This window comes from Petromyzon marinus, assembly GCF_048934315.1.
Source record: "Petromyzon marinus isolate PM22_M1 ecotype Great Lakes invasive population chromosome 68 unlocalized genomic scaffold, UKy_Petmar_22M1.pri1.0 chr68_unloc.1, whole genome shotgun sequence".
Lineage (NCBI taxonomy): Eukaryota > Metazoa > Chordata > Hyperoartia > Petromyzontiformes > Petromyzontidae > Petromyzon > Petromyzon marinus.
This window is the reverse complement of record NW_027422597.1, coordinates 7,054,562-7,077,099: the sequence shown is the minus strand read 5'-3', so window position 1 is coordinate 7,077,099 and position 22,538 is coordinate 7,054,562. Positions and strand designations below refer to the sequence as shown.

The 22,538-nt window shown below is 45.2% G+C and overlaps 1 protein-coding gene and 1 pseudogene across 1 annotated transcript; one reads left to right on the top strand and one right to left on the bottom strand.

Moving 5' to 3' along the window:
• The first annotated feature begins 1,565 nt into the window (after positions 1-1,565).
• On the top strand, positions 1,566-13,195 carry LOC116958003 (aerolysin-like protein). Its single transcript, XM_032980469.2, has 2 exons — positions 1,566-1,584; positions 10,849-13,195. Exon 2 carries the CDS (start codon positions 10,863-10,865, stop codon positions 11,802-11,804), a length of 942 nt encoding a protein of 313 aa, XP_032836360.2. The 5' UTR covers positions 1,566-1,584; positions 10,849-10,862; the 3' UTR covers positions 11,805-13,195.
• Positions 13,196-17,619: 4,424 nt separating this feature from the next.
• On the bottom strand, positions 17,620-19,066 carry LOC142908051 (uncharacterized; annotated as a pseudogene).
• Positions 19,067-22,538: the final 3,472 nt, after the last annotated feature.

Genomic DNA, 22,538 nt, shown 5'->3' with positions numbered 1-22,538 from the left:
TGGAATGGGGACAGGTGATAGGGCTGGGAGGTGTACACATCAAACACACTGGTTGGGAACGACTAGCAGAATTATGTAATTAACCAGTTATGGGTTATATGTTTTACTAAATGTACTACATAATTCTTAGGCATTCTGATGGTAAACTTTAGTCATAATTCCAATCCATTGCACGGGGGCTTTTTTTCTTCCCAATTCGATTCAATTCGTGTGTTCAATTAGACAGGCGGGGTGGGACAAGTGTTACGACTGAACACAGAACGACTCAGCTGTGAGGCATAAGGTGTTACCACTGTGCCTCACAGCTGAGTCGTTCTGTGTTCGGTTTCTGACTCTGGTGCCTTTCTGCGGGGGGTTTGCGTGTTCCCCTCCGCTGTTGGATGGGTTTCCTGTGAGTTCTCCGCTTTTCTTCTTTCCCAATTCTTTTTTTAATGTTACTGGTTTGGCCGAACATTCAAATGTTGAAAACGTATCTGCAAATTACTCAAATGGGATCACACAGAGCAGCTACATTGCTCCCTACTGTGAAACTTAGAGAGGCCCTTTTTAAAATGTATTTTGAGAGTCAGTATGGATATTCTGGGTACACCAAGGGAATACAAATATAGGAAATCCTTCCCATCGAGGATTTATAGGACTCGTTTTTCAGCCCAACATGCGTTATATAATGAGCTCTCTTTTGAGGAACACGAGGGTTATGTTTCGGCTAAACATTGTTCAGCGATGCTTAAGATTATCATCTTTGCAACTAAAAGTATTTCAGTGAGAGTGTTGCTCGTGTTGGAATAAATTAATCTCGATTAAAATCGCTCGTTATTGCGAATTATCAGAGATAGAATGCTCATTAAGTGAGATACGCCCCTATAGATGTACAAATTGCGCAAGAACATACATTCCTGCCAATTTATTTTACACCAAATGCAAGCCTGGGGCAAAACAACAACAACAGCAAGAGTCCCGGACTACACCATGACAAGAATAACAACAGTCCCAAACAAGAGAACACCAGTCCCAAACCACTCCAAGACAACACCAACAATCCCACACCAAGACAACAACAATAACAGTCCCAGACCATTACCGGATATGTACAACAACAGTTCCAGACCACACCAAGATAATAACGTACCTCAATTACATTTTAGTTTGACATTAACATAATGCTACACGGTGAGTAAGGATCAATGTTACAAAACACATTTCCAAATGTGGCTGATGTATCTGGCACTACTAACCTTCTGCTTCAGAATATTTTTAAGGGAAGGTTTACGATGTTTGGCGAGGAAACAAGGTTCTTCCACAACGTTGGAAGAACCTTGTTTGATACATAATACAGCACTCACTGATTCACTACACCTCGTCATCATAAAACAGAGGTTCACGTTTGAAAAATGTATATGTATGATAGATTCAATATTAATAATGTATGAGTAATATGCTTAAATATATTTACATAAACTAATCTGACTTGAGTGACGCGACGCGATCTATAATTTCTGGCTGGGTCACGTGGCCCATGCAACAGTAGTATAAATGACAGTGTTCTGGGGATAGAAGATCATGCTCTGGGAAGAGAACCTTAAGGTGAGTGTGTGGGTTACTCCTGACCGGTCTCGTTATTAACAATTCAGGTGGTGTGGTGTGTGTGGTGGACAGGTGACTCGCAGGTAAGTGCCTCTGAGCTGGCACCCCTTGAGACCGTGCCTGCCTGGTGTGATGTTGGCAAACAAGATGCTGATTTCGGATGTTTGTTTTCTTTTCATTACAAATCCGGTCTGTAAAGCACTGCCTCAAAATCAATGAAAAAACAACGGGCATCAGCAGAAAGCAACGCCTGAATATAAAGATGTGAATTTAAGTTACAATTATACAACATTGGTTTGAATGTTCAATAAAACTATACTGACAAATCCACTGATCGCGTTTGTCTAAACGTGACGTCGATTGCACAAATCTCGTGCTTCCTCTCTCTTTTTGCTCTCTTCCTGTCTCTCTCTATCTCTACTCATTGTTTTTTTCGGTAAAGTCACGTATGTGGAAATCCAATAAAATTATATTAAAACAAAAACAATCACGACGTTTCGACCACAACGCAAGCGATCTTCCTCAGGTGTCAAGAACAATCACGGAGGTAAATACAACAAAAAGATGAGAGACGAGAATTCAACAAACCTGAAAAAACATGTGAAGCACATCCAGTCAGGCCAACAACACAGACACTTCCTGGCGGATCACGAATTTCAGAAGAGTGTTAAATTTCGTGTTCAACCTTTGGATTGCACAATAATTCCTGTCTCTCTCTCTCTCTTTGCTATCCACACTGCATCACATGAAGAAGAAAAATACGACTCTTGATGTCTTTGGTCAATCGTCCACAATTTATTTATCCAATATATTATTTATTTTTGTGATAAAGAGCCCAGAACACAGACATCACAGAGGGAGATACAAATTACGAACGTGTGTCGAACCGGTACAATAAACCCTCAAATGGGGGCCCGTCTGAAGGCCCTTGGGCTCGCTGCTCTACCACACGTAGAGGCAACGATCGGGAACGGCATATTAACTGGGAAGGGAAGAATAAGGAAGAGGGGGAGGAAGGAGAATAATTTAACCAAACTAGACAGGAAACAAAGTAACATAAGCGCAATGTCTGGGGTTATCCTTGTTTTCCCCCAGGAGCAACGGTGCCTACTACAAAGTTTAGGCGTCAAGAGTTCTTCCCCGCGCCCCATCCACTATTGTTCTGGTTATTCACGCAGGGTTCAGTAAAAATGGGGACCACATAGCCTCATATACCAATTATTTCCTTTCATCTCCTGGCTAAGGTGTTCCATTCCCGCCAAAGCAAGGGGAATGCTGTACCACAGACCCCAAGAGGGGGTTCATGATTTTCCAATTCACCCATATGGTCTTTCTTTCTACATTATAGGTTTGGAGGAAGGCATGTTGGTATCCCGATAGCCCTCTTGGTTTAAAGCTCCGCAGAGTTGAGTCCACTAAGAAGCTCGGCTCTGTGCCCCAGATCCAATTAAAATAATCCGTTATATCCTCGAAGAATTCTACAATATCTGGGCATGTCCAGAAGGCATTTTGTTACATCTGTACCATGCCTTGCGGGCATCTAGGGCAATTAAAAGAGGAATTGATTAATGTGGCTCTCCTGTCATTGGTCAGGTAGGACCCATGCCTGACTTTGAACTAAATTATTGTTAGCGGAAGGGGCCTGGGGCCTGTTGTCCTGCCCCAACTATATTTGAGTCCTTACCTGGTGAGGGATGTCCTTTCCCAGCAGCCTTTCCCTCTCAACTTTCTAGTTTTGGCTCTAACCTGGTCTCTATCTCCAACAGTAAGGTGGTATACATGCGGAAACTTTTACTTTCATTTTTGTCCACCAGACCATCTAAGATGGGGTGAGTGCTGTGGTCAAAGTTTGTGTTTGTAGCTTTGGAGATGTTATCCCTCATTTAGGTATCGTTTTTCAGAAGGTCCCTACCCTTTCCAGTCCTGTCGCTCTCCAGCCAGGCCAGTTAGCCCTTGTGCATTCTATTGTTAGTGATTGGTTGCCCAACAAAGGCAATTGTCTACGTATGGAGGGGAATGAGATTCGCCTGTTGTTACATCTCACCAAAGGTGTAAGAAACCATCCATAATGGTTTAGGACACGGCATCTATCTTTGATATGGGCATAGGTAACTACAGCAAATGACCAGGGGCTCACCGAGCCTTCTTCACACTTTTTCCATGTCCCTTTCTTTTTCGAGTTGATGCAGTGTCTAACGTTCTGAAAGCGATTCATTTGTCTTATTTTCGGAAATCTGAAAGAGCCAGGCCCCCTTCTCTCCTCAATAACATAATGGAATGATAGTCCATTTGCTCTATTTTTTAATTCCATATGAATGAGGGTATGTGTGAATGAAGCGTTTAAAAAAAAAGATTTCAGAATACCATCTACGATTAGCCTTCTCCCGTCAAGGAGCATCTGCAATGCCATCATCTTGAGTAGGTGTGCCCTGTTGGAAAGGGAAAGGTGAATATCCGTCCATGTCTCCAGTGAGGTAGTGATTTCCTGGACCATGGGGGGGGGGGGGGGGGGTTCTGAAGAGAGATGCGAGACAGGAAGGGACTATTATCTAAAGATACTTTATTGGCACTGGGCACCACCTGAAGGGCGAGAGGGTGAAAACACTTCAGTTGGCTTCGGGGTAGCAGGGGATAAGGGCACCAACTCTGATTAAGTTACGTTTATTTTATACGCTGGTTCTGTTAGGGTGATGACGACGTCATCCGTGTATAGATTGATTTTATTTTCCTCTTTCCATTTTCTCACCCTACCACCTGTTGGTGTTTCAGAATGCTCTCAGTAGAGGGTTCAATAGCCCTTTAAATATTAGCAGCAAGAGGGGATAGCCTTGGCTGGTGCCCCTACCCAATGTAAAAACATCGAAAGTTAAGCCGTATAGAGGCGATTTGTGTCCGGTTCCCCCGAGATTGAACCAGCCTCGCCAGGATGTTCTTTGTAGAGGAAGAAGGATCATGGAAGGGGATCCTGGCTTTCGTATATAGGAGGATGTCTTGGTCATTTAAACTTTCTCTCGTTCCAGTTTAGTTATGTTGATCTCATTCATGGTACCTTGTGATTGCATGGTTTTGTAGTCTTGATGCAGCACACGTTGCTTGTTTCTGATATTTGAATTGATCGACATTAATTCCCTGACCTTCTTTCCGACTTCCTCTTTAATCAACTTATGATCCAGGACCTGGTTTTCCAGCAACCAGAAGCTACGTGCCAAACACCAATCACGGGCACCAGGAATTATTTTATAACCGTGCACATCACCGATGCTACCGAATGACTGAGCAAACCGGGAGGGATAAGGGACAATGATAAATAAATAAGTTTAACATGTAGGATTTCGCGACCAATATTATTCATAATAAAGGTTTTTGGGTTAGATCGCGTTTATTTATAAATGTGTCGTAACCCTCCACCACCCGACACGGCCAATCAGCAATAAAAAAAGTGTCACGTTGACAAAAAGACAAATAATTCACTACTTTAGCCCACCTGTGTGTTGAAGAGTGAATCCACATTTACAGTTTGAGTACGACGTTTCGCTGGTAAATACATCCGGCATCATCGGGCAATTCGCCAGAATGGTAAAGCCCTCGCTTGCTCCCGGTTTTATATAGAGCAGCAGGGTGACGTCATCACTTAACTCATATCAGGTGCAGTGATTAGAGGCGGAGGGGGGGGTATTGTAATTATATAATCGATTAGTAATCAGTCATTGGTTATGATTAGTAATGAGTTGTAGATTAGTAATTCTTTAAATCAAAATGTAATGTGTATTATTTAATAATACGCATCCAGGCCGCACTAAGCCTGTAGCTGTCAGAGCGATTAAAGTTATTCCTGTTCCTCTCAATTTCAAAGGATTCTCTAATTAGTTTTTGCCAGTAATAATTAGTTTTACACACCACTGCAACATTGTCAAAATCAATTGAGTGTCCTTGTTGACAAGCATGTTCTGCCACTGCCGACAGTTGTGTTTGAGATAATTTAATATTTCTCTGATGTTCTTTTAGTCTTACGCTGATGTAACGTCCCGTCTGTCCAATGTAGCTGCTGCCACATAAACAATTAATCCGATATACACCTTCTGTTGATAATTTAGGTAATGCGTCTTTAGTGCAAGATACTAGTTTTTGAATTTTGTGTACTGTACCAAATCTTACTGTAATGTTTTGCTTTTGCCAAACACGGACTAATTTGTCAGTTACTCCTGAGATATATGGAATTTTTATTTTTTTAACAATATGGTTGCTTTCAGCAGTATTGCTTTGTGATCGTGATTTGGCATTCAGTGCTCTGTTAATTTGAGCATTATTGTAGCCATTCTGTCGTAGTGCGTCTTTAACGTGTTTAATCTCTCTCACTAGACTCTCACCATCTGACACTGTTTTAGCCCGATGTATGAGCGCCTTGATAAGAGAGGATTTCTGAGCTGGATGATAATGTGATTCTGCATTCAGATAGGCATCAGTGTGCGTTTGCTTTATGTAAACGCTGTGTGTTATTTTACCGTTTAGGCCATGTCCAAGCAAAATATCTAGGAATGGGAGTCTGTTATTCACCTCCATTTACATGGTGAACTGGATGGCCGGGTTTTGTGCATTGAGATGATTTAGAAAATCATTAAGTGTATCTTTACCATGTGGCCAGACAACCAAAGTGTCATCTACATATCTAAACCAAAAGGATGGTTTTAATGTGCTCGAGGCAAGTGCTCTTATTTAAAAGTTTTCCATGTACAAATTTGCTATAGCAGGGGATAAAGGAGAACCCATTGCTGCTCCTTCCTTTTGTTTAAAGAAATCCCCTCTCCATGAGAAGTAAGTGTTATTTAAACAATGGCCAGCAAGTTTCGGAATATCTTTTGGTAAACCGGTATTCTTTACTAGTGTATCAAGTAATTTAAGCGATTCGTCCACTGGAACCTTAGTGAATAGAGAAATGACATCAAAACTTACCAGAATATCATCAGGAGTAAGTTCAATATATTTAATCACATTCACAAGATGTTCTGAATTTTTTTACAGTAAGATTTGGTACAGTACACAAAATTCAAAAACTAGTATCTTGCCCTAAATACGCATTACCTAAATTATCAACAGAAGGTGTATATCGGATTAAATGTTTATGTGGCAGCTGCTACATTGGACAGATGGGACGTAACATCAGCGTAAGACTAAAAGAACATCAGAGAAATATTAAATTATCTCAAACACAACTGTCGGCAGTGGCAGAACATGCTTGTCAACAAGGACACTCAATTGATTTTGACAATGTTGCAGTGGTGTGTAAAACTAATTATTACTGGCAAAGACTAATTAGAGAATCCACTGAAATTGAGAGGAACAAGAATAACTTTAAACGCTCTGACAGCTACAGGCTTAGTGCGGCCTGGAAGCGTATTATTAAATAATACACATTACATTTTGATTTAAAGAATTACTAATCTACAACTCATTACTAATCATAACCAATGACTGATTACTAATCGATTATATAATTACAATACCCCCCCCCCTCCGCCTCTAATCACTGCACCTGATATGAGTTAAGTGATGACGTCACCCTGCTGCTCTATATAAAACCGGGAGCAAGTGAGGGCTTTACCATTCTGGCGAATTGCCCGATGATGCTGGATGTATTTACCAGCGAAACATCGTACTCAAACTGTAAATGTGGATTCACTCTTCAACACACCGGTGGGCTAAAGTAGTGAATTATTTGTCTTTTTGTCAACGTGACACTTTTTTTTTGCTGATTGGCCGTGTCGGGTGGTGGAGGGTTATGACACATTTATAAATAAACGCGATCTAACCCAAAAACCTTTATTATGAATAAATAAATAAATAATCGCTGACCCGGTGTGCATAAACCCAAAGATGGGGATGGGGAGGGTGATAGGGGACGCCATGAATTTCGAATCGGGGGAGGAGGGGAGAATTTAGCGGCTCTTCCTCCCCATTCTACTTCTGAGTGAGGTGCATAAGTGGAGGGGCATCATCCAATTGGCTTCCCTGCAATGTTCTATGCAAAACTTAATCATCATCTCTCTTGCATCCGGAATCATTAATCATTCGTCATATTATGTGGTTGTTGTGTTTGTTTCCTGTTAGTTCGCTTGTGACTAACAAGACAATGTTTGAGCGACACAACCTTCTGCAAAGATCACGTGTGTGGAGAAATAACGCGAGCTGCTGGCGCAAAAGTGTAACTGCGATGTATGACAGTACTTACACCAGGAGGCGATAGTATAGACGGGAGTGGGATATCTGGGGGAAAGGTCACAGAAAGGGCACATAGGGGAAACCCCGGGAACCCGCTCGTAGTTTCTTAGAAAGGGGCGTGGCCAGGGCGGAGCAAGGCCACACTGGGAGCATAACAGGGGGCCCTGAGCGAGAGCTCAGGGCTGTTGATTGTAAGTGAATTCCCTGTCGTGCTGCTCAAGTCCATCATCGTGCTGCTCAAGTCCATCGTCGTCGTCATCATCACCATTCTTCTCTTAGTGGCCGCTGCCATCGTCGCCTGATATTGCGCTGTTATATAGTTTTTGGCTGTATCGGTCAGCGCCACCGGTGTTAGACGGCTAGTGTTGTGTATAGGCTTGGGTGTGTGTAGTCTAAGCGACTGTAGGGTGTGTGAAGAGAGATTGTGAGTATAATAAAATAAGTTCCTCCAAGAATTACCGCATCTAAGTTGAACCACTACACATGCACAGTGGTCTGAAGCGGAAAACTTGATCAAGGAAGCAGGAGCGCTGTACAGCATATCACCACGGCCAGTTCTGTTGCGCATGTATCTCGTAGAGACCAGGCCGAAGGCAATTTTCGAGGGGTGGTTCCAACTTATGTTAAAGAACAGTGAATTCCACCCTTGCTTCCACAGTATGCTTGGTGCTGCATATCTCGCCTAAAACACCACCACCACACGTGGCTATCGACATACTTTTTAAGTGTCTGGAACAGCTAATCTATACACAAAACGTGCAACTCGATCTTGTAAATTGGATATATGTGCTTGTGTGTTTATATATATGGAGACTAGCTGTACTACCCGGCTTCGCCCGGGACTTGGATCCACCACGCCCGGCCGCCTTTGTCTCCCCAGTGGCGATGTGCACATACCACAGCAGTTAGTCGTTTGAGGCTCAGTCGACCTAGGGGAGACCCAGGACCGGTTAAATAATCGTCACCGGTGGTGACCGTGAGCGGGAATCAAACTCTGGTCGCCGGGTTCGTAGCGCAGCGCGCGAATCGCTACGAAGTCCCCTCCCACACACAGGATAAAGACAAAATCCCCCATATAGCCTTTCGGGGGCAAGTGCTGTTAGCGAGCACCTATGAAGGCGGGCACGGCACACGAGGGGGTGGGTGACAGGAGCACGCCCGGCCGCCTTTGTCTCCCCAGTGGAAATGTTCACACACCACAGCAGTTGCTCGTTTGAGGCTGAGTTGACCTACGGGAGGCCCAGAAGCGGTTGAAATAATCGTCACCGGTGGTGGCCGTGAGCGGGAATCGAACTCGGGTAGCCGGGTTCTTAGCGCAGCGCGCTAACCACGACACTACAATGCGTAACGCTTCCACATGCGCGGGTCACGTGACAGATTTGACATCACAGCTCACTTGCCGTGCAAAAACGTACATGCATTATTGAGCTATTCCCCCCCCCCCCAAAAAAAAGGGTATTTTTATAATTTTTGCATGGTGTACAGTCTGGAAAGTACCCACATGGCAAATTTCCAGTTTGTTGCATGTCGGGAAGTACGCTAAACATTTTTTAACAGGCACACATATTCACAACTCTGCCTTTTATATATATGGAGAATATTTGCAGTCATTGTTATCAAACATTTACCATCTTCCACCTATGTTCACTAATACCAGGAACATAACCCCTTTTTACAATGGAAGGTTTCTGCATTCGTGAACGTTATCAAGATTCTAACACTCACGGATAGACAGGGTTTGCGGTATTGTACTGATGCGTGCTGTACTGCACTTGTTCTGTTGGAAGCATTTTTTTAGGTTTTAATTTGAAGTGAGCTTACCTCAAGCAATGAAGGAACCTGTTTTAGGTGTAGTGATAGGTTCAGTGACGAGATCACGTCATCTAAAAGAGCCGGAATGGGTAAAACCGAGATTCATAAACTCAAAGCCAAATAGGAAAACTAGGGATAGGTTCACGGTTTGTAATACGACTCTCCCTCATTATGTTTTATGTACACGCTACATCAACCTAAACATTAAACGTGAAATATTTTGAATGTAACATAGGATTAATATGTCCTAGTTTGAAATATAACTCATAGAGTATATATATTCATAATACAGGTTTTTGTGGTTAGATCGCGTAAATATATAAAATTGTCTTAAACCCGCCACCACCCGACAGGGCCAATTAGTAAGGTGTTTGACGTAAACAGCACATGCCACTTCGTTACTAGTACAGCACACGGTGTGTTGGCCTTGCTCTCTAACACACCGGTGTGCTGTACTAGTAACCAATAGCATGTTTGTTTATGTGACAAACCTTACTAATTGGCTGTGTCGGGTGGTGGCGGGTTTGACGACGCACTTATATATTTACGCGACCTAACTAAAAAAAAACCTGTTTTAAGAATGATATTCGTCGTGACAGCTTACGTGTTAAAGTAAACAGATTGAAAACAATATGCAGTGTACAATACTGTATACGTATCCGTGTACAGTACTGTACACCACAGGAAATAAAAATCGTGAGCGGCTGAACCTCACTGCCTCCCCACTGGAGGCTGGGAACACCACGTGGCCTGCGAATGGTCGAGCCACAGGGGCACATTCGATGAATAAAATTGACCCAAAACAGCAAAACCGCGAGGAAAGCGTTTGCTGTACTGTGTTGTATCAAAATTTATTTCAGAGGAGCTGTATTTCTTTTGCAGACAAGGCTCTCTTAACCTCAGTCATACCTGTCAAGTATGAAACCTTGTCATTGTCTGCTGTTCTTTCTTTGTCTTTATAATTTAGCTATTGCTAGTTAATAATCTGATACAATAAGTGTTTTTTTTTACAATTTGCCCAATATGATGATGTTATACTGCTTTTTCACGGTTTGTTCGCAATAGTGAAGTTGTTATTGAATTGTCGATAACTTCTGAGTCGACATGCAAATTTTTGAGTGCATAACTATTACAAATGTGTCAATAAAATGTGGTATTGAAAGTCAAAACTGTGACTATCACAATGTTTGAAATTCCTTTCATAATTTAACCAAATCTGTATCTTGTAATGTGCAGGAAGAAAGGAGAAAATGCCTTATCCATTGGCCATACACACCTGTGGAGGACAAGGAGGAACAAACTTCAACTTTGATGGGAGGAACAATGGAGCAACGCTGGAAAAAATGTGGGTGTGGGTTGGAGGGTGGCAGATCAAGTGCGTGAAGGCCTGGCTGACGGATGGAAGGTCTGCACAGTACGGCAATCCATCGGGATCTCAGAAAGAGTTTGTGTTCCAGCCTGGGGAGCTCTTTTCGTCCCTCTCGCTATGGGGGAATGGGGCTGGCACACGCATGGGCGCCTTCAAGTTCAGGACAACCAAAGGCAGGGATTTCTTCGTGAAGATGACAGACTGGGGTCTAAAGACCGAGTATCCAGTCGACATCGGCTCTGGGATCTGCCTTGGAATTCAGGGCAAAGCCAGTTCAGACATCGACTGCATGGGCTTCGTGTTCATCAATTCGGTGAAACGTTCAGAATTGATCAACGTGACATACCCTACACTGCACAAGGAGCTTCCAAAAGTCCAGATGGAAGAGATCAAATCAATCAGTTACAAGAATAAGGGTTCTGTCCCCCAAACCTATAAAATTGAATCCTCTAAGACCTTGACCAAAACCTCCTCCTGGTCGATCTCAAACAAGCTGGAGGCAACCGTGAGCATCAGCGTCAAAGCTGGCATTCCAGATGTCGTAGAGGTTGAAAGTGGCTTTAGTTTCACCGTTGGCACCGAGAGTACGCGCGGTGTGGAGAATTCAGAATCGAAAACCGAGCTCCTCTCATTCGACGTCACGGTTCCTCCAGGCAAAACCACGGTGATCGACATAACCATCGGTCGTGCAGATATCGATCTCCCGTACAAGGGAACGGTGCGCATGTCCTTATTGAACGGCGCCACCTTCGACATCCCAATGGAGGGTGTCTACAAGGGCCTCGCCTACACCAAAGCGACTGCAGAAACAAAGGAAAAGTGACGCGGCATTGCAAAAGCACGCACGTGCTGCGCTTTACCAGCTGCATGCTGCATGCAACGCTGCCTGTCTTATAAAAATTATTTATTGAAACCTGCGGTATAAAATATGATGCAATACATACGCCATTTGAGAGAGTACAGTTCTTGCGATTAAAGAACCTTTGAATCGGTGCAAAATAATTAACACAAAGATGCAGTTATTTCAACGACTTCTTCTCGCACATTCCATACATAAGCGAGTCTGTTCGCTCAGAAATCACAATGCAATTATCATAATCATAATGTTTATTTATCCTGGAGGAATCCGATGATCTATGAATCGTTTTTTTACAGATGTCCAGTAGGGGTGAATCAGCAAGTTACAACAACAAACAATATAAAACACGATAGGGGTCCAAAGTAGAGCAATAGTAAGCAAGTAGCTAAAACGTAAATAAGTAAATAACAATAAAAAGTATATACGTACAAATAGCATAAGTAAATTCCTGACGATTTTTCAACACTAAATGCAAACTTGGGCAAGGCAACAAAACGACGACAAAAACAGTTTTAGATCAAACCAACACTGCAGAGCGTATCTTCATAATATTGGAAATTACAATCTAACTATGGATTCAAAGCTAAAAATCACATTTTCCATTTGCTTAGGTGAAAATGAGCTCCAACTAGCAAGAGCAAATGAACGTAACCTTCCAGCAGTAGTCTGGGCAATGTAACAAGACAACACAAACTGGCATAGGCAATGCTGATCGGCAGAGTACAAATCTGGAGGGGTTTGAGGCATAAAAGTACAAGCTGGATGACCAATCTTGATTTGAAGCTCTCGTGACCGAAAAAACCAAAGAGGCTGGATGAACGATATAAAGAACTGGAAGGAGGAAAAGAGGTGGAAGCTTTATGGGCAGCAGAAATGAGAAGGTGGAGAGTAAAAACCTACACAGGGCAAATTATTCACGGCAAAACAATACAAATATATCTTGACATTGCAGATTCTGCATGCTGGCACGTACAGAAAAATCGATTAACTTAACCAATATGTCTTCCAAAATTGTAGAGAGACGACATCCACGTTTGGATGATAGCAAACTGAACAGTGACAGAAAGATAAAGATGCCCCATACAATCATCCAATCATCATTTGTGTTGGGACAGCTTTTTTCAGAAACGCTCATATATTTCTTTTCCATTTCGCACTGCATGTAAAATACAAATTATGACAACTGGCCTCGAATTAGCAACAGTTTCTCCAAAGTTGACATCCACAAGTTCAGTATCATCACCACCATTACAATTGAATGCTCTTTTAATCATAGTAAATTGCATGCAAATAGTCATTTGCATGTTATGCAATGCTTTGGGATGGATATGCAAAATAAAATATCTTCAAAAATACATTGGATTATGTTTGTATTCAGTATCACCATTATCACATCCACAACCGTTTGAGCCAAATCCAGGCAGTCGCCTGTGATTAAACTGCACACTCAAGTGTGGTGAGTTGGTGGTCTTAATCCGGTTACGAATCACTGCATGAAGACAAACCCTTCTGTCACAGTTTAAAAAACGTAAGCTTGTAGGTGTGCGGATAACTCGTAGCAGAAGTGAGAACTTGTTTTTTAATTAGCATTTCAATCGCACGTGATCAACCTGGAATCTCGATTCTCGACAGAGAGAGATGGCCACGTTGCTCAGAGGTCAGAGTGCTGACCTGATTTCGAATCCAGGACCTTACCAGTGCCAGCTCAAACCTCTGAGACACCTGACCACCTCCTCTCCAAAGCATCTTAGGGTTGCTTGATACAGTCTGATTATTTCAGACAACTTCAAATTTGTCATGAATTTTTTGATCCATCACCCATGATACTCTCATTGATCCCTGCAGTCTGCCTGCTGTATATTGCTCCTTCAAGGAAAATACAAATTTGTAAGATACACATTTTAGATAAGGCAGTAAACATACAAATGATCGGAAGAGAAGTGAGGGCATTAGAAAACAGCAGGAGGTACCAACTAGTATCCATAATGTGGGGAAAGCGAGACTGTGATGCCATGGCCATGTAGTGTGGAGTGAGGATGGACACGTCATGATATGTTGAAAAAGAATGTTCTTTCCCTTTGCCAGCAATCATACAGGAGGTGTTAAGATGTTCAAACACCACATAGACACATATTGCAAGGCATCGTGTCTGCAGTAACTACAAATGCCTGCGTTAAAACATGCAAACATATTTTATAATGTATGCATTGTCCTTGAAACTGATTGGCCTACGCCAGAGACAGCCTTTTTATGGTCTTGTCTCAGCAGTGTTAGTCCAGGGAACAACACCAAATGATAAACAGTACAAAGGCAATACAAATAACAAAGCATTACTAGTTTGGGCTGAGTGGTTATAATACTGAAATCATCTTTATCTTAATACATTTATATCAAATTTACTATTAATATACAAGTCCAGGATGAGGTACAATTTACTTCCAGGTTTTTGTAGGTGGAAATTCGACAAAAGAAATTTAATCGAATTTGTCACACATAGAGAGGTCTCATGCTTGGATTCCGGTGCTGCCAACTCTGCAGCTAACCCAGGGCCGTATTATCCAAAAGGTACAGTACTTACTGTGCCTAGGGCCTACGGAAACTTAAGGGCCTATGAAAAAAATGTTGATCATGTTTTTAAGTATTACAAAAAAATTACCAGGATATCTTCTTGCATTAATATATGTACATAGCAAGGATAGGCACAGGGTATGTATATACATGTAGTATATTCCTCTGTGTGTGCTTAACACACACAGAGGAATATACGGTCCCCTCACCCAATACCCTAGGGAGGTACAGCCTCCGGACTTGGCGGGACTCACACGTCTACCGCTAACCTCCTTGATACCTAAGGAGGTACAGCCTCCGGACTTGGCGGGACTCACACGTCTACCGCTATCCTAGTCCTCCGGCTAGGACCTAGGGGAGGCTATCTGACCCACCGCTGGCCCGGTGGGTTCTGATCACTGGTTATGCCGAGCATTAGCCCTCAGAAGAGCTGGTAGGCTGGTCCAAGGTCCTAGCTAGGCTCCAGCCCAGTCTTCTGTCTTTGTGTAGGGAGAGAACCCCCCCCGAGGTCCGTTGCGTCACCCGTCTTATACCCCTTCGTGGCCAGGCAGAACCAATCATACATTCCCACGTGGAACCGTCTGATTGGTTCGTACCAAACCCTGGCTACGATCTGTTTCACCTCGACTGACCCCAACCGTTGTACCCAGGGGTAATGCTGCACTGCCCTGGTGGCAATGCAGGTTATGCAACAGCGCGTAGTTAACACTTCTACATCACCCCCTCCTTCGGAAGCTCCAGCCGTTCTGGTTGCAACAATGGGAAACTCCGAAATTACCAACGATAGAAGAATTGTGAATGTGCCTAACGAACAACAAGAACAATAAAACCCCTATAAATACCCCCCTTAACAACATAACGTATGTACAAGGCACTAGACATGCCAAAGAACATCATAACAACCGGCGAGATTTCGCGTGCGTGTGTTTCGCGGGACCATCGTAGGGGATGGCAGGCTTTGTCGGCGGCACAAGGGAAGGAGGAGGATGAGCAAGAGCATCCGGTGGGCCTTTAGGCATATCCACGGGGACACCGGATGCTCCACGGTCTATTGAGGCCGAACGTGGTCTGCATGGAGCCGTCACTCCCGCGTCATCTGCAGGAGGAATGACACGCCTGCGCTGTGGGTTAGGCACCAATGGGGCGACATCTGGCTCGTCGGACGCGTCGCACACTCGGACCCCATGTCGTGTGTGTTGTGGATGGACGCGTGGCGTGACGAAGGGTTTCAACCGAGAAGGGTGAACACACCAGCGACGCCGTCCCCAGCGCATTTTAACACATTGGGGATGCAGGACTTCCACTACCTCAACCGGGCCTAGCCATGGTCTGAGGAGTTTGGCCGACGTGGACACCGGCACCTGGGGGCAGTGGAGCCATGCCCTGTCTCCCGGTGCCCACCGATGCATGTACGTCCGAGGGTCACGCAGTCACAAATTCGCCCGTTGGTGGGAAGCCGAATTTTAAATGGCAGCCTCCCGTGCTACGGCCAACTTACGGAGGTTGAATCGCAAGTGATCAAAGAGCTTTGACTTTTGCGGTGGCTGTTCGATTTCCAGCCGAACATCGGCGGGAGGAAAGGCATCCCTGCCGTACATTAGAAAGAACGGGAAAAATCCCGTCGCCGCGTGAGGTGCCATACGGTATTGGGCGAGGACCCCCGGAACCTGCAAGTCCCAATCGAGGTGGGATTCATCGACCTGATGGCATAACATAGCGGTGAGAGTTCTATGAAGGCGCTCCATCATGCCATCGGTCTGGGGATGGTAGGGCGAAGTGCACACTTTCTTAGTGCCCAACAGGTGGCACACATCATTCAGCAAGGCTCCAGAAAAGTTTCTTCTCTGATCGGGCAGCAACCGTTCTGGTGCGCCCTTGTCCAGGACGTAACCCTGAACAAAGGCGTCCACAACGACCGCCGCCGACTGGTTGGGGAGGGCCCAGACCATAGGCCACCGCATAAAATACTCTACCCCAACCAGAAGGTACTTATTACCCCGTGGCGTAGTAGGAAAAGGGCCAAAAATATCAAGAGCCACCAACTCATTTATACGAGAGACCGAAATGGGTTGCAGGGGTGGACATGCCAGTTTAGCGGGCGGTTTACGTTGCGCCAATGGGTGCATCCCAGCAAAATGTCAGTGACGTCGCGCAGCATGCCCACCCAGAAAAATTGCAACCGCAACAACCCGATGGTCTTATGAACACCCAGGTGTAATAAACGCTCATGTGCTGCCATATGGCTTTGCATCTCAAGGCAGACGGCACGACGATTTTATGTTGACATGAGTCAGCATCCCAATGCATCAACAAGCCGTGCTTCATGACGAATGAATTAAATTTGCACTGTCTTGGAGCCGCATTATTCACGTGGCGACGCAACCGCAGTAACGACATGTCATCGCTCTGGTGCCGACCCCATTCGGCCAAAGTTAGCCCCAGCAAATCGTCACTGGCCATTGGATCTGCATGATCCCACATCGGCGCTGAGGTGGCGGGATGTGCGGCTGACACCGTTGTGAGAGGCGTGACTTGCGCAGGAAGTGGCGGCTTACAACGGCCCGAGCCCAAAAAACACGCACATTTTTAAGCCGGTGGGAGGCGAGACAATGCATCGGCATTCGTGTGTTGTGCACCCCTACGGTAAGTGACATTGAAATCGTAGTCCTGAAGGACTTCGAGCCACCAAGAAAGCTGCCCGGATGGTTGGTCAACCCGCAGAGCGTACTGTAAAGCTGAATTATCAGATCGCACGGTAAAATGCTAACCATACAGGTACGGCCTGTATTGCTGAATAAAAAAAACAATGGCCAGCAGCTCACGTTGGGTCACACAGTATCTTTGTTCAGCAGGAGACAAGACTCTGCTACCATAGGCAACAACCCTTTCAATGCCATCAACTTCTTTGGACAGAACACCCCCAATCCCCGTATTGCTAGCATCGGTGTCCAACACGAATGGCACGGAACAATCGGGGTTCGCAAGGGACGGTGCCGTCACGAGCGCGTTCCGAAAGGAGTCGAACACGGACTGTTCTGCGTCCCCCCAATGAAACGCCACCCCTTTTGACGTAAGGGTGTGGAGTGACTTGGCAATCGTCGCGAAGCAAGCAACAAACCGGCGGTAGTACGACGCAAAACCAATAAAACTACAAACATCGCCCGCAGATATAGGAGTCGGCCATTGTTGAACATATTTGGTTTTTTCAGGGTCAGTAGAGATGCCCGAGCGGAAAACTACGTGGCCCGGATAGCGCACAGACTCACGCAGAAGGTGACACTTCTGCGCTTGAATTTTAAGTTAGCAGCCCGCATTTTCAAGAAAACAGCACACAACCATTCGATGTGTACGCCGAACGTGCAGCTAAAGACGATGACATCGTCAAGATAAATGAGACATGAGTCCCACTGGAGCCCAGCGAGGACCAACTCCATGAGCCTCTGGAATGTCGCTGGGGCCGAGTGAAGACCCATTGGCAATCTATTAAACTCGAAAAGGCCCTGTGGTGTCCGAAAGCAGTCTTAGGTTTTGACGCTTCGTCGAGGGGGAGTTGCCAAAACCCCGACAGTAGGTCCAAGGTGGAGAAATAGTGCGCTCCTGCCAGGGCATCCAATGACTCGTCCATACGCGGGAGAGGGCAGGCGTCCGCTACCGAGATTTTTTTTAGGCGGCGAAAATCAACGCAAAAACGGAGACTGCCATCGTGCTTTTTGACCAGCACTATTGGAGCACCCCAGGGACTAGTGGAGGGATAAATTTTATCGGCCTCCAGCATGTCATCCACAGCCGATTTAACATGCTGTTTCTCTGCCGGGCTAAGCCGAAACGGGTTTTGTCGAATCGGGGCAGCATCACCAGTATCAATGTGGTGACGCAGCAGCTTGGTGCAGCCAATATCAAATTTAGATTTACTGAAGACATCGGAAAATTCTCGCAGAAGAGCGCGCAATTTAATTCGCTGCGAACGAGACAGATCACCCGTGTCTGTGCAGAGCGCGTCCAACCATCTCTCATCCGATTCGGAAGGAAGTGGGACCTGCGGCATGTCATGCACATGTCCCGTGACCCCGGTGCCCAGCAGCACCGGGGTCGTGTGAGCGAGCACAGTTCCTTGCGGAATGACGGTCGTGGACAATCAGACATTCAAAACCTGCAAGAACGGCTCCCTGTCGGCTGCTACGAGGGTCTGTGCAGCCACCAAATCTAACCCCTTAGCAGCTGCGTTTGAAGGCCCCAGCAAAATGCCATGTGCCAAGGCCTCCGGGGCAAGCGGTTTTTTAAGTTGCAAGGGCACGAGCATTTGTGTCCCGGCGGAATGCGGACTGTGCTCGCGACAAACGCCTGCACCGAGGCATTAGCTATGCGCGGATGTGAGGGTGTGGGCAAGAACGCCATCCGTCGACCCAACGGGAGTTCGATGCAGCCTTGATCTACAAGGATCTTAATAGGCATTTCCGCGAGAAAATCAGTGCCTAATGAACACGGCACAGCGAGGGAAGAAGAGACCAAAATAGGCCCTGCCAATTTAATGTCTCCAATCGAAATTTGCGCCCGATTTGCCTGATAATGCCCAGCGAACTGCCATTAGCGGCGAAACACGGGATAGAAACCCGTTCCAAGGGGCGGCATTGTACGGGCAGTATATTGTAAATAAAATCGGATTAGTATCGACCAACACGCAAAATTCCACACCCTCGATTGATCCGACAACCACGGACGAACCTGCCGTTGCCGCGACTACCCTATGGGCCAACTCAGGCCACTGCCCAGGTCCGAGTGGCCGTGAAGAATCGCCAGAACCCCCCATCACACGCCGATTCGCGAGCCTTTCTTATGGTGCGGTGCGATGTGTATGGTGTGAATGAGGGCCGAGCGTAAGAGGCGTCGTGACTTGCCTGGTTTTGCCGCAATGCCGTGGATGTTCTGTAGTCCTGGCCCCGGGATGCGGTATGGCATCGTCGAGGCGCACGGCAGTCGGAGGAGATGTGACCTCGTCGGCCACAGTTGAAGCACGTTATGTCGCCGCGTGGAGGAGGCCGTCCCCGCTGCTGGTCGTTGCGGCGACCAGCATGGTCGGATGATCGCCGGTCCGTTGACCTGGTCGCCATGAAGGTCCGGTCAGGGGAGAACTCGGCATCCCTGCTGGCAAGCTCCAAGGTCGAAGCCAAGGCAGCGATGGTATTATTTCCTTATACAATGCTTAACACACACAGAGGGATATACGGTCCCCTCACCTAGGGAGGTACAGCCTCTGGACTTGGTGGGACTCACATGTCTACCGCTATCCTAGTCCTCCGGCTAGGACATAGGGGAGGCTATCTGACCCACAGCTGGCCCGGTGGGTCCTGACCACTGGGTATGCCGAGCCTTAGCCCTCAGAAGGGCTGGAAGGCTGGTCCAGGGTCCTAGCTAGGCTCCAGCCCAGTCTTCTGTCTTCCTGTAGGGAGAGAACCCCCCGAGGTCCGTTGGGTCACCCGTCTTATACCCCTTCGTGGCCAGGCAGAACCAATCATACATTCCCACGTGGAACCGTTTGATTGGTTCGTACCAAACCCTGGCTACGATCCGTTTCACCTCAACTGACCCCAACCGTTGTACCCAGGGGTAATGCTGCACTGCCCTGGTGGCAATGCAGGTTACGCAACAGCGCGTAGTTAACACCTCTACATATATATGTCAAAATCAATAGTTGTTTTTCATAATGTGAGAGAAATTAACACTGTAGATTAACTTTTTGAGATTTCTTCTTAGCAAAATTAACAATAACATCTTCAAATGGTGTTTTTCGCACAATCTTATTCTCAATAGAGAGTAGTGCAGTTTTATTTAATAATAATAAGTTGAAGCTTTTAAAAAAAACACTCCCTTTCACAATGCGTTCCCAAGACAGCAAGATACATCCTTAGAGCAATGTAACCATTCGGAAAGCTGCTGATCAGCTTGTCAGATAGTTGGGCTTTGAGCATGTCTGACACTATATCTTCTTGCAGCAACTTAATTGATTTTATTTGATATCTACGTGACTTGACCGAAAGAACCAAAGATTATGGATTCCTGCAGTCACGATAACTTCAAATCTAGATATCGGACACTGTTTTTCTCTGCATAAAAATGAAGAAACAACAGTAATTTAACAGTGAATGGTTTTTCAAAATCTGCTGGATATGCAGCAACCAATGCATTGGGCCCCCACAACAATTTTTTTCTGTGGACAGTGATCTATCTAGAAGTCAAGCAATATGCCGCTTGGCGGGTAGTTGTCCTGTCAGGACCTTGACTTTGTTATTGATTAAAATGAACGTCATCATTTTAAAAGGTGTCATCCGATATGACAATCATTGTCAAAAACAATTAAAGACATTTTCTCTTTTTGATTTAAAGCTTTCGTGACTGCATGGATTCATATTCTTCGTTCTTTCAGTAAAGTCACATAGAAGGGAAACAATAAAATAATAAAAATATAAAACAATTAAATTCCCACGACGTTTCGACTGCAACACAAGCAATCATCAGGTGTGAAACTCACAACAAGAACATTTAAAAAAAGTGGCTGTTATTTTTAACGTTAGCACCACGGAGAGATATTTGACAGTTTGTTCAGATGGACGAGTCCATCTATGTTCGGAAAAAGGGAGGGGGGAGACGAAAAATAATGGATGCGGTCTGAAAGCCACCTTAAGCGTGTTCAATCAATTAAGACCTGAAATGGTTTATCAAATCTTTCCAATGATTGCTAAGCCAGAATCCATCTTCTCGGTTGAAATTGTCTCTGTGTTTGTATATGTGGATAGCCTCATGAACGAATCTCTCATGGTAGCCAGATGGCTTGCAAAGAACCTCTGTCTTGGAGAAGTCAATGTCATGTGAACCTACTGAATTATAACAGTGATCTGCCACGGCCGAGGTGTTGGTCCTACCCTGTTTCATGTCTGCTTTGTGTTAACGAATGCGGTCCGAGACATGTCGTTTGGTTTCTCCAATGTAACTACTACCACAGAGGCAACTTAGTTTGTAGACGCCAGGGTACTGTATGTCCGGAATCACATCTTTTACAGACGGAACCAGATCACGGATTTTATGTAATGTGTTGAATCGGACCTGGATCTTGTGTTTTTTCAACAATTTTGGAGATCTTTTTTGTGATTCCCGCAATGTAGGGTAAAGTTATGGTTTTGAAAGGCTCCTCAAGAGGGTCCTTCTTCATGGGTGGAGTGATAGCTTTGCGGATTGTGTGGTCGGTGCTTGAGTTCACTGGCTATATATTCCTGGTCGGAAATGCATTGTGCTCTATGGTGCAGAGTCTTGATGAGGGAATTCTTCTGGGATGGATGGTGGTGGGAATCCCGTTTCAGGTAAGCATTCGTATGGGTAGCTTTCATGTAGACAGAGTGGCTCATTGAACCATCAGGTCTCTTTTTTATTAGGACATCCAAAAAAGGTAGCTTGCCATCTTTTTCGACTTCCATGGTAAATCTGATGGCTGGGTGTATGGAATTGATGTGGTCGAAGTATTGGTCTAGAGCAGGCCGGCCATGTGGCCAGATGACAAAAGTGTCATCCACGTAACTCTTCCATAAGGTTGGGCGCAGAGTGGCAGTCTGGATGGCGTCAGTCTCAAATTTATCCATGAAAATGTTGGCTACAACTGGAGATAGGGGGGAGCCCATTGGGGTGCCCTCAGTTTGTAGAAAGTTCCATTCCAAGTCAAGTATGTATTGGTTAAGCAGTGCCTTACCTGGGGGGGGGGGGGTGTTGGATATATCGGCCTTTTCCAAAATTGATATTAAAAATAATATTTGCCGATATATATTGTTTTTTTATTGATCAAAACAATGAATGAAAACACGTAAGCCAGAGCACAGCAAAAAACAGATGTTGCTCGTAAATAGGCCATAAATAAAAAAAAAACACCAGCAAAAGAGATTAGAGGTTATCTGCGATTTCCCAAACAAACCTGTTGATATAATACGGCCTCCAGGGTCACCAAGAGGGGAAAAGGGCAACCACGCACAGAGACGCGGTGAGGGAGTGAACGAGTAAAGCTTGTGAGGCCAGGATAAACAATATTCCAAGAGATCCCGGTCGTCTTTGTCTTCCCACAGCACGAAAAAGGAATTTAACACCCTAGCG